This window comes from Petaurus breviceps, unplaced genomic scaffold (assembly GCF_028583685.1).
Source record: "Petaurus breviceps papuanus isolate PSGF00001 unplaced genomic scaffold, PetGlider_PUasm1.0 171, whole genome shotgun sequence".
NCBI lineage: Eukaryota > Metazoa > Chordata > Mammalia > Diprotodontia > Petauridae > Petaurus > Petaurus breviceps.
Window position 1 is genome coordinate 8087619 of NW_027185754.1, and position 13489 is coordinate 8101107.

Below are 13489 nucleotides of genomic sequence, written 5' to 3' on the forward strand. Positions count from 1 at the left end.
GATATTCTGTTTCTTTGCCAGGTAGTTGTATCTTGAGGTTTCCTTTCTTTTGCTGGACTGTTGGGTTCCAGATATCCTGCTGTTATTCTCCTTGGAGCCGGCTGGCTTTCTTGGCATCAGTCAGGCTTATTTGCTAGGAAGCTCTGTAAGGCAAATGCAGCTTCCTTTTGACTTATGCACCTCCAACCATCTGCTAATGCCTTTTCTTGGTCTTCAGATTTGGCTACTGTAATCAAGAGAAGGGCTGAATTAAGCATCTGTGCTTATCCTTTTTGTAGAAGAATATGTTTCCCAGGCACTCTTTAACCCTGTCAGTCCAGATTGCTGATAGGAATTCTCATTTTGTCCTTTTTCCATTGAGATAACAGTTTAGAGTAGGCATTTTCTTAGTTTCACTTGTTTCTTTGTTTGATTTAAGTTGTTGGTTGCCTGGTTAGAAGTTAAATTCAGCCCAACAAAATCAAATGTACTGTATGCCAAGCATCAAGATCCAGAAATATTTATTAAATAGCTACTTTTAAAACTTTTTAAAATTTGGAATTTTTAACCACAAAAAAAGAGCATTACCACACACTCAGCAGAACAAAAAAAAGGATTCTATATGAAACTGTGAATCTCCATTTTATACTGCTTACTTTTTTAAAAAGTATAGACTTTACACATTACTTTCAAAATGGTCCTGCTTTTTTGTCTTTCCTTCTGAACTTCTTTCTGTGCTTTTCTCTTTATTTAAAGAAATGTTTCAGTGGCCCTCCTTTTTTTGAACCTCTTACCCATTTAAAATATGATAGAAAGAAAGAGAAGGGGAAAAAAAAAAACCCTTGTAGCAAATATGCATAGTTGAGAAAAGTGAATCTGTATAATGGCCATGCCTCCAAATGTACACATGTCTCTTTCTGCATCTTGTGTCTAAAACCTTTCTGTCAAGGAGGTGGGTATCATCAAGGAACAGCTTTGTGCCAGTTGCTGGGTTACAAAGACAAAAGTAGATAGCAAATAAGCTTTCAGTTTGTTAGGAAAAGCAACATTTCCACATATAAATAAACAGAAAATGTATGTAAAACAACTACTGATTAGTAGGTTGGGGAAAAGCATTGCCAGCTGAAACTATCAGAAAAACCTCTTGGGGCTAGAGTGGCCGTGGAGCTGAGTTTTGTAGGAAGCTAAAGATGTGGCTAGAAGAAGGGAGTCCATTCTAGAAATAGAGGACACCTTGTGCAAAGGTATGAAGATAAGAGACAGAATGTCATAGACAGGGTACAGCAAGTAGGCTAATTTGGAGTCCTTTTGGAGGGGAGTAAGATGTAATAAGCTTGGAATAGTAGGCAGGGACCAAATAAATCAAAAAAAAAAACAAGCTGAGGGATTTGCATTTTGTGCTATAAGCAATGGACACTTACTGGAGTTTGGTGATTAGGAGGGTGAGAGACTTTTGCTTTAGAAGTGTCACTTTGGCAGCTGTGTGGAGGGTGGATCAGAGTGGGGGGAACTTAAGGCATGCAGATAATTAGGAAGCCATTGAGCATTGTGCTAAGTCTGGAACTACTAAATATCTAAAGATTATGCTTTATTAGGTGGGATGTGTTATACACAGATAACAGATATAAAATAATGCATAATAAGTAAGTTGGAAAATATGCAATCTTATATAGTGGATAGAGTGCCAGATTTGGAAATCAGGAAGACCAGTTGACCATGATCAAGGTAGATAATCTCTTTGAGCTTCTGGTACTGCTCTAAGACTTACTTTCAAAATGTAGACTGTAAGATCAGTGGGAGTTCCAGTGAACTTAGGTCCATTAGAAAAATTGCTATACTATATACTTACTAAGTACTATATGAGACCTAGAAAGATGAAGATTATTAACTGAGTAGACCCCCAGTGCAGTGTTGAATGTAGGGGATGCTTAATATTTGAATTTGAGTTGGATGAGGTGGCATTTGAGTTGGATTTTAAAAGAAATTCATGGGGAGTCTAGGTGGCACAGTGAATAGAGTAAGGCCCTGGAGTCAGGAGGATCTGAAATCAAATGCAGTTTCAGACACACACACACACACACACACACACACCCATGTGACCTTGGCCAAGTCATTTAACCCCAATTGCCCTACCTTCCCCCTCCAAAAAAATAAACAAAACAAAAAAAAGAAATTCAGTAGAAGAAAGTCATTTAAGGAATAAGGAAGAGCATGAAAATAATTTCTATTTGAAAAATGTGGTCTTTTAAATTAAAGTGGAAGCCTAAGGAAGCTTTGTTCTGACGCTCAGGTGTATGTGATCAACCTGTGACAGGTGAGAAGAACGATTGCATTCCACCCTCCTTAAATAGCCAATAGCTTATCTCCAACACAACTAACCTTTCCCCCATACTCCCTTCCTTGTCACTCTGACCTCTTCTGTGAAAGCTCCTAACCTCCCAGCTATTCACAGCAGCACAGTCAAAAGTAACATTGGGAAACCTTATGATGGGTTCCCCCAAACATACCTAACTCCTCCCCTCAGGATTACATCATTGTTGGGGACAGAGTGCTCTTGGGCAGTGATGGATGAATTAGAGACCTCCCTCCCACCTTTTTCATCTTTTTCATTTTGGACCAAGATGCAAATAACACTCAGTATCAGTAGACTTTTAAATCATGAATCTCCTACTTTCATAGCTCTCATTTTCTAGTCACTCAAATGTTTTTTCCAAGTAGAGAAAGTTGTATTAACTGGTTAATTTCAGGTGAACCTGTATCATGTCATAGGATAAATAGGAATGAAATGATATTCATCTCAGATAGCATTACGTTATCTCTTTCTTCCTCTAACCAAACTTTCTTTTAGACTTAACATAGAGGGCAGCAACTTTCTTTTTCTCAGATTCACATCCTCAAAGTCATCGACACCCCACTCACTCCATACATCCAATCAGTTACCAACTCTTTGTCATTTCTATTTCCATCAGTTCTCTTGTAGCTTTACTTTTGCCTCTACTCACACAGTTATTACTCAGGTCCTCATCAATTCACCTGGACTATTAAAATAGCCTCCTACTTGGTCTTCTGGCCTCAAGTCTCTCTTCTCTCCAATCTAAAGCTGTCAGAGTGATTTTTCTAAAGGACCAGGTCAGTCCTCTCAACTCCAGTGGTTCTTTATTGATTCTAGCATCAAATATTATTTCATCCACTTTAAATTTCTATTTTTCATATTTTATAATATATATAATTATTGATACATCTATATAATTTAAAAAAGAAGTAATATAAACATTGGCACTCATGCTGATAGATTTTTTGTTGATGGAAAAAAGTTTAGAGACTGCTTAGAGCAGAGGTGTCAAACTCACCTCAGCTGGAGGCCTCAACCAGATTAAAATGTAATTAGGAAATGTTTAACAGGATAAAATAAAAGTATAGTACAATATAGGAAACACTGTTTTGTGGTTTTCTAAGTCAGTATACTGGAGACAGGGCTCTGTTGCAGTTTGAATTTGACACCACTAATCTAGAAGCTGGAGATATGTGGGGAGGACCTTGAATACCAAGCTAAAGTTTGAACTTTAATATTAGTGAATCATTCTTTAAGATTTTGGGTTTTTTGGTAGACTTGGGTACTTCCATAGCAACATAGCACAAAGAGTATATGTGGCGTATTAAAATTTAAACTTTCTTTTAAAAACTAGCACTTAAATTCTCTGGTCTGGATCAAGGCATAAACAGTACTTAGCATTAATAGGGTTTTAATTCTTGAATATTCTTTTCTGTTGCAACTAGTAGAAAATATTAGCCAGGTTCTTTGGGAAAGACTCATTTTATTACCAGTATTGTATGTGATTATTTTTAGGAAAGTTAGTTTGAGGGAAATCAGATTAGTCTGGAATTTCTAGTGTTGATTCTCAAAACAGCTTTTTGGTGAGTTGCAAAAGTTCATAAAATTTACCTGATACATCTTCTTGCTTATGATAAATTCACTAAAGCACTTGTATAAATATGGTAGAACAAAAATAAAAAGAAATGTAAAAGGAATAACTTGAATAATTTTTATTTTAATCTTCAGAGATAACTATTTTTTTGGAAAATTCAACTTGTAGCTTTGGATCTATGATTTCATTGTATGTATTAGAGATGTGAAAACCAATATGTTTGAGTAAAATGCTTTTCTTTGTGTAACTTTGAATTTATTATATTTGTATATTTTTAGCATAAATCCTTATAAACCTCATCTGATCATTTCTCCTGGAGATGGTCACATAAAGGAAAGTGAAGACACTAAAAGGTAAAGTTTTTATTACAATAACTGAATTTGCTAAAGGTTTTAGAAATTACTTGTATGTCTTATTGTCTACTCTGTTTTTGTTATAATTAGTGATAGTACTAGCTGCTTATTTGGAGAATAACTTTGGTTACATTCATCATATAAATAGTTGAATGCTACTGGTAGCAAAAGGATTCAAATGGTGTTTCAAATGGTGATATCCTAATTTAGTTTTACCTTAGTGAAGCACTTTGTCTTTTGACCTGTGATAACTAAAACATAACTTTTGGAATAAATGAAGTGGAAGATTTGAACAGACACTTATGAGCTATGTCTAAATTTTAATCTCTGCGTTAATGGGCAAAGTTGGAGGTAACTGTGAGGTTTCCAGTGTGTCTGGAAAAATGTTGGTGCTATTACAAAAGCAAAGAAATTAGAACTAGCATAGTGCCTTTCACAGAACAGGTTTCATTACATATTTGAATGAATAGATAGTTTGTGAGAGATGAGTTTGATGAAGTGTCAGTGGAATATCAGTGAATATCAGAAAGATATTCATCAAGGAGTTAGAAATTTGGAACTGAAGTATGGGGAGAATTAAGACCCAGAGAAGTAGATTTGGAAGTTAGCGTTTTAGAGGTGACAATTGAAGCTGTGGAATTTTATGAAATCACTGTGGAATAGAAGGACAAAAGAGGGCAGAGAACAGAACCTTGGAAAATACCTACTTTGTCAGGGAAAGAAAGAAGTTTTAAAAATGGGGAGGAGTAAGTTTTATCAAATACAGCAGAATGAAAACCTTTTTGAAAAAGCACCTTTTTTAGAAGTGATGAGAAAGGAAGGAGAAGCATTAGTTTATAAGTTTGATGAAGGGTTCAGTTAGTAAACATTTATTAAGCACCTACTATACTAATGCCAAGTACTGTGCTAAACCATGGGGATGCAAACATGAAAAAAATAGTCCTTGCTCTCAAGGAGGTTATAATTTAATAGGGGATACAACCTCCCCCTCTTCCCCCCCCCCAAAAAAAAGCTGAAAACTGGAGAGTAGGAGGAGGAGCCGGGGAAGAGGCTTGATAAGGAGGCATGCAGGAAAAGTTTGAGAAATCTCTGAGCAATGCAGCCAGAAGAGAAATGAGGAGGTGATCTGAGTTCAGCTTCCTCCTTAAATGGAGGTTTGGGAATTGTGGCTCTGAACTCCAATCAAAGGGACAGAGGGTGGTGATGAAGTGGTGTCCTAAGGCTGAGGGGATCTTGCAGAATGATGGTGTTGTCCTAATAATGAGAGAGTAAGAGGAAATATAGAAGAGGAGTGTGAAAGTGGGGCACAGATGGAGAAGATTAGGGAGGGAGATACTGAGTTTGCAAAAGAGAAAGAACGACTGACAAATGAGATATCATGGTTCAGAGGAAAGAACATGGGGGTTTAGCAGCAGAGGCTGGATTTGAGTGTGGGTTCTGCCATTTGTGGTGTGACACCTTCCCCAGTGTGCAGTGGCGTTAGGTCTCCTTTTCCTTGTATGTAAAATAAGAACAAAATTTATAACTTTTCTAGTAGGTAGAGCATTGGACTTGGGAATCCTGCCTCAGACATTCTAGATAAGTGACTTTGGGTAAGTCATCCCCAGACTCTCCCTCTGTAGAATGGAGGCAGGAGTAATAGTAGTGCCTGTGTCCCAGGGTTGTTGTGAGGGTCAACTAGGATAACATTTGAAAAGGTCTTTGCAAATTTGACCTTAAAGTGCTATATAATGTTAGTTCTTCTTATTGTTGTTGTTATCATCATCTGCCTTAGAGGAGTATTGTGAGAATCCAAGGAAAGCATGCGTATCAAACAGTAAATAAAAAGGAAGTATTTTTATAGAACAGGGTTTATCAATTGGGAGATGGATGGGATCAGGAGTATAGATGGAAGGAGAAGCTTGCAAAAGAAGACTGGCTACTTCTTCAGAGAAAGGATGGTTGAAGATAACAGAGAAATTTTGAAGTAAATAGGAAAGGAAATGAAGCAATCTAGATGGTTCTCGATCTCAATAAAGTAAGAAGTGAAATCATCTGCGGAGTGTAAGGGAAAGGGGAACAAACAGTTCCCAGAATAAGAATTGCAAGCTATTAACAAGCATATGAACTAGTAATAAGAGAAATGCAAATCAGAGCATCTCTTAGGTTTTACTTTATACTTGGAAAAGTTTAAAAGATAGCAGAAGATGAAAATAAATGAATTAGGTGTTTACTGTGTGCCAGGTAGGCCCGGTTTTAAGTACTGGGAATACACTTGCAAAAATAAGGCAGTTTCTTCCCTTAACAAACTTATATTCAAATAAGGGAGATAAAACAGAGGAGAGTGGGTAGGCAAGGAAACTTTATTTTGTGGGGTAAGTAGGATAATCATTTGAACTTCAGGTCAGCTGATTGATATATCCTTTCTAGAAGCAATGATAGTATTAGTGGTGGTAGTTTATTTTTGTTGTCTCTAAATACCTGGCATAGGTAGCATTCAGCTTGACCCTTATATTGTTTCATCTTTCTGAAGAAAACAAGATGATAGAATTATATCTATAACATGTCAAATAGTGGTAAGGCAGGATGGCCCAGGTTGGGTGGAGAGTGAAGCATAATATGATGTGGGGTAGGCAAGACATGGACAAAACTGAATGTATTAACTATCCCAAGAATTAGAAACAATTTTTGAAAGTCCATTTCAGATAAGGGGAAGTGGAGCAGTAGCAGGGAAGACTGATTGTTAGATGGTCTGAATGTCTTGACTGGATAAGAATAATCAATATTAGAGTGATTATAGAAAGATAAGCATGATAATTTTAGTTGTTTCCAACTCTTTGTGATCCTATTTGGAATTTTCTTGGCAAAGATACTGGAGTGGTTTGCCATTTCCTTCTCCAGCTTACTTTACAGATGAGGAACTGAGGCAAATAGGGTTAGTGCCCCTCATTGCATAGCTAGGAAGTGTCTGAGGACAGATTTGAACTCAGAAAGATGAGTCTTCCTGACTCTTGGCCCAGTACTCTGTCTCCACTGTGCCACCTAAATGTATGTGTTCTCTCTTCCTCTCCCCCTTCCTCCTCCCTCCTCTCTTTTTTTCTCTCCCTTTTCTCCCCCTCCCCCATATGTATGTGTACACACAGACATGTTCACATCCATGAGACTCAAATAAAATGCCCATAACCTCAACGATAGAAAGAATGGTCTTACCCATCCATTTCGGCCAAAATATTCATAATACACTTTTTGAAATAGCAAAGAACTGGAAATAAGGTAGATCGAGCAAATTGTGGTACATGAATGCAATAGACTATTATTGCGCCATAAAACATGATGAATATAAAGTGTATGAAGATGCATGGGAAAACATGAATTGATACAAAGTGAAGAAGCAGGAAAAACTGTATATTGCACTGTGACTGCAACAATGTAAATGGAAAGACCAAATAAAAATGGAAAACGAAATTCTATGTAATTATCATGAACCAAGCTTGGTCCTAAATGAGAAAGAAGAAAGTTCCTCCTTTTACAGAGGTGAGGAAGAGTATGGAATTTTGCATGTTCTTCTGACTTGGTTTATGTTCTGGTTTGTTTTGCTTAAACTTCTTTTTATTTCTCTTTTATTATTTGTTACTAATCATGGTTCTTTGGGTAGGTGGGGGAGGAGAGATATTTGGATAGAAAGGTGATAGAAAAACAAAGGATACCAGTAAATTTAAAAAAACTAAAGACAAGGGGAGCTTCAGGAAAGTGAAGAAATTTCCCAGTAGTCACTTTGGGATTGACTACAATAAAATAAAGGAAAACAGCAACGAAAGATTTAAAAACTAATCTGTGTGCAGCGATCTGTTGTAATTTTAGAGGACTGGTGGTCTCTTCCCTCCTCGTGCTGGTAGAGGATTATAGGTGTTTTTCTTGACTGTACTTATTTTATTACAAAAGAGATAGGAGGAGAAGATGAGTTAGTGAGAAGTGACAGTGAAATTTAAAAAACAAACACTGGAAGAAAAGTCATTTGTGGTATTGGGATGAGGAGTCAACAAGAGGTGAGTCAAAGTATTGCAAAGTAGTAATAACGGCCTTCAGTAATAAAGTTCTTATTTATCAACTAAATAAGTACATCAACATTTGGCAGTTTTGTGGAACCTTTTCCTGAGCCAAGTGTAATTTAAAAAAAAAACAAATCTTAATATTTTAAATTCAGATTCAGCAAATATTTATGAAGCACCCTACTATGTGCAAGGCATTGGTGATACAAAGACAAAAAAATTTAAGTACCTTCCCTTATATTTCTAAATTTATATGGACTTTGACAAAGCTATTTTTCTCACCTGCATTGAAGATGAGATTTGTATCAGCTTAGATTAATAATTCAGAATTATAAAGTATTTCCTGACTGTATAAATGTTGGGAAGTGTGAAATTCAGGAGATACTTTTGATAGAGGTTAGTTTTCTCAGGTAACATTTTAGTAAATCATATCTAGAGTTTCTGCTGAATAATATTGAAGTATATTTATTTATAAACTTATGTGGAGTGTCCTTCTAGAACCAGCTAAATACCAACTCAGACCCTAGCTTCTTGAACCCATCAGCTCACTCTGTTTACTTGGTGAGTTTTATCACCAGCACATCCTGGGAAAGAAGGCAAATTTATATGGGGACTTTAAATGAGATTCTTTTCCTTCATATTATGTATGAGAAAGGCAGTAAGAACAGTATTTGAGCATCTTTACTAGTTTCTAAGCTCCTTGAATGCAAGGATGGTCTTATTTCATTCTTATATCTCTATTCTTATTAAGTAGTACATTGCACATGGTAACCACTTAAGTGCTTATTGAATTTGTTGTATGTAACATAGGAAGGGTTGGAGAGGATAAGCCAGTGTTCTGAAAGAAAAATATAACATCGAACAATGTCAGGATTTAATGTAAGTGGAACCCAGATTGTGGGGTTCTTTCTTGTTGATTTCTAACCTAAAGATCTCAGTCTTCTTAGAGCAATGTTTCACTATGCAAACTACACTGATGATGAGCAAAATAAATAACCCAGTTCTCTACTATAGACTGCCTTGTCCTCTGAAACCTTAGGACAGTGTTTTGATGAAAGAGGAGGAAGAAGATGCAGTTTCCTATGTTTTTGGAATTCAAAGAGATTGGTAGTAAAAAAAAAAATTGCTAGTCAGAAACACTGATTCAGAATATCAGTTAAACGTGATACATACCCAGCGGACCAGCAAAGATTTTGCCTGACTGCTTGGTGCTGATCTTCAGCTAAATGTATTTTAAGAACTCGAGTGTGAGAACTACAATAAAAACTCCAAAGAGGAAAATCAGAGAGACTTGTTTATCTTTGGAGAATATAATGAATTGCTGCCTTCCTTGGTGTTGGCATCTAGTTGGATACTCCTTGTGGACTAAACTTACTGATCCGAATTATGGATACTGGTGAGCAAGTGCTATCATATATTATTTTGGTTACAGCTTATATTTCTTTTCTCTCCTCTGTTAAATCACAGGAAAGGGGATTCTTTGACCTGGATAATAGATAGATCATCATGTATCTAAATACTCCATTCAGAAAAAGTAATTTAGCTGTTGTGTTTCCAGAGTACTCAGTACTCGTTCATTCCATAAGCATTCATTAAGCACTTGTAATTGTGGTTGACTAGAATTTAGGATTTAATGTCCTACTTCCTTTGCATGAAGATCTCCAGTTAAGATCCTTCAGGTGTGAAATTATGTTTTGTTTTTCATAAGCATGTTTTCCAAAACAGGTTCTTGTCTCATAACTTTAGAAAATATGTTGTAAAAGTGACTTGTGTGTCATTTAGATGTGCTTTTTTGACTTCCTGTCCAAAGGCTTTGCTATTGAATTGAATTGAAAGAGTATTGAGGGTAGTAGGAGAACATAATTTCCTGCACATTTTAGGGAATTGTAGAATTTCATATTATAACTAGAAAAGTGAAGATGGTCTGGATTCATTTAACAGTGCATTCTTAATGTTGAACTCAGACCCAGAAGCAATGAAGAATCAGTGTGCACAATAACTTTGCAATATAGTAGAGAATGACAGTGCTGAAGAGACATTAGCCTCAGAATTTGACTGTAATGACAGTAGAGAAATATGAATTTGCCTTATTTTTCTGTCTTTCCTGGCTGAAGTCATGCACAGGGACTTAAGTGGTTGTTGAATGAACTTTTTTCTTTAGATGACTGTGGTATTCATTTAGATGTCTTAAAGCTAAAAAGTGTTTTTTTGTTTCTTATTTACCATTAAGATGTCCTGGAAATTGCTATTAATTGAAATGTGTGAATGTGTTTAGAGGAAAAATATACATGAATAAAATACTTTATTTTCATTTGTACAGTAACTTTGAAGAGTTATTGGGGAAAGAGTATGATTATTCTAAAGGAAGTGAAGATAGCTATGAGAGATACCAATATTCCCATAAAGGTACCAGTTTTTGAAATTTCACTTATATTTGGGAAGGTTATGTAGATTTTTGCTTTTGTTTTATAAAACTCAGCAGTTGGCATTTGACAGCCTTTTTTTAATGAGGTTCATTATTTTCCAGATGATGACCACAGTAAGGACCATCGAAAAGAGAAGCTCTACCAGCACTTTTACCAACAGATACAGAATGAATACGATAAAGAAAGGCCTTCAGATTGCACCATTGTTTCCATCAACAAAGACCAAAGGTAGGTATATTTCCTTTTATTGAATCAAATACAATCTTTGAAGCAATGTGGTGGACTAGGAAGAATGTTGAATCTGTGATTCATTTTCCAACTGTGCTACTTAACTATCTTTGTGAATTTGACCAAGTGATACTTGAACTTTCTGGACCTCATCAGGAAAGTAAGAATGATTAGCTGATTAACTTGTGACTACTTTGCATGGCCTGGAGATGAATTCAATACTCCATCTTTTTTGAAGGTACAATTGAATATTAAGCAAATAAATTTAGGAATCTTTGAAGAGTTTGTTGAAAGGATTTTACTAGAAAAATGACTTAACAGGTCTTGTATAAATGGATCTGCTTCTACCATTCCTGATTTCATACTCTGTGACAACAAGAATAGCTCCCATGTATAGAGCAACTTACACCTTCTGCCAACCTGAAGTAGGTAATGTCTAGCATTTATATAGCACTTTTTAACATTTGCAAAGTACTTTACATGTTATCACAGTTGATCTTCACGACCAACCTGTGAGATAGGTGTTGTTATCATACCTGTTTTACAGATAAGGAAACCAAAGCTCTTAGTTGCGTCATTTTGCCCTGATTTACCCATTGTCTGAGGCAGAATTCAAGGTCTGGTATTTCTGACTTTTAAGTTCAGTGCTCTTTCCACTGTGTCATCTGGTTGCTGGTAGTAAAGAGTATAAATGTTATTTAAATTTTTTTAGATAAAGAATCTGATATTCTAGGAGACTAAAAAGCTTGGTAAAGAGTTCAGTAGTTAGTAAATAGTAGGTCCAGGACTTGAACTTCATGTCCAGTTTTCTTTTCATTGTACAGTTGGAAGGTTATTAATCTGGGGTCTGTGACCTTTTTTTTTTTTTTTAAGAAAAATTAAGTATTTTAGTAACTTTAGTAAAAATACTTAAGTATTTTTTGTTTCCTTTGTATTTTATTTTATTCATTTAAAAAGATTATTTGGAAAAGGGATCCATAGGCTTTACTATGTAGCTAGAGGTTCATGACACAAAAAAAGATTGAGAATCTCTAAGCTAGAGAGAAGATGCATGTAAGGCACTCTGTAAATCCTAAAGAGTTTATATAAATGGTTAATGATACCCATCTCTCATGCTTGCCTTTTCTGTGTAATTAGATTTATTACTTTTTTGTTTCTTCAATTTGATCCCTTTAAAGAATTCTGCTTTGCTTTCATAATAAGATTTTTTTTAATAGGGCATTTTGAAAGCAAGTTCATAGCTCCATCTCACTTGGAACTTACTTGGTTGGATTGTATGTACTAAAGAATACTCAAAGAGAATTGAAAGAGTATTGAGGGAAGAACATAATTTCCTGCACATTTTAGGGGATTATAGAATTTCATGTTATAACTAGAAAAGTGAAGATGATCTGGATTCATTTAACAGTGCATTCTTAATGTTGAACTCAGACCCAGAAGCAATGAAGAATCAGTGTGCACAATAACTTAAGTGTTTCCCTAGAATTCAGTGTCTCTACTCTATGCCTATTTGAGCCACTAATAATTCAGACTAGATTCATTGTGTTATTCTTAGAATAGATTAACTTCCTCAAAATTGGTCTGTGTTATAAAATTTGACTTAAAGCAACCTTCACTGCTTTTAGAATTGAGACTCCAGCTGCTCCATCTGAGACGGCACTGATATTTTTGCTTCTTTCGTATCTAAAGAAACAGACCTACTGGTATTTAATTCTAGTACGTTGTCAGGTATTGGAGAGGTGTATTGGAGATTACTTTTCTTTTCCCTCTGTCTGGAGTGGCTTTTTAAAACAGCACTTCAGATTTTATCTAGGCTTTGCCTGGTGTTTTGCAGTGCTGGCATTTTGCCATGGATTAAGATACTATGGTGGATGAGCTCTTCAGAGGCAGCTTAGGAAGTCCTCTGCCATTCTGCAGTTGGCTCCTGACTGTGGGAAATGATGCTATGTAAAATGTTTTTCATTTGTGACAAAAGCGTTTGGACCTAAATAGAAATAAATTGGTCAGCTTGATTTTAATTAAACACACTCTGATTTTCATAGAATATGAGCACAAATGAATTGTTTTCAGAGTAATTTTGTATAATTGGCAGGGACAATAAACATGAAGATTTCTTCTGTCAAGTGGATTTTTATGAATTGTCCACCTTTTAAAAATTATTTTTATTGAAATTTCTTTTAAATTTTCTTTTCTTTTTCAATTATCAAGCATTTTTTTTCTCCCTCCCACCTCTTTCTTCCCCCAACTTTCCTTATTCCTGGATAAAAAGTAAAGAAAAAATAACATTCTTCTGACAAACATGTATAGTCAAGCAAAACAAATTCCCCTATTGGCCATGTCCAAAAATTTGTCTCATTTTGTATATTTTTTCATTGCCCTTTCATCAGGAAATTAATCTACATTTTTATATTCTAGAATTGCATGCTTTCTGAAATGAGAAATCAGCTTTTGTGTCTCTTCTCAGAGTCAGAATATTAAGTTCAGCTATGCGCATAGGGTAGTCAAGCTGTGCATACCCCTTGATCCAGTAATACCACTACTAGGTCTGT

General features: G+C 35.6%; 1 protein-coding gene across 1 annotated transcript in view; it reads left to right on the forward strand.

Annotated features, from left to right (window-relative positions):
* The window catches only part of LOC138157220 (nuclear receptor coactivator 5-like), a 34812-nt gene that overhangs the window by 11737 nt on the left and 9586 nt on the right, over nucleotides 1–13489 (forward strand). The window contains exons 3-5 of the mRNA XM_069082789.1: nucleotides 4184–4258; nucleotides 10607–10692; nucleotides 10814–10940. Coding sequence (XP_068938890.1) covers nucleotides 4184–4258; nucleotides 10607–10692; nucleotides 10814–10940 — 288 coding nt within the window. The remainder of the gene's footprint in view (nucleotides 1–4183; nucleotides 4259–10606; nucleotides 10693–10813; nucleotides 10941–13489) is intronic.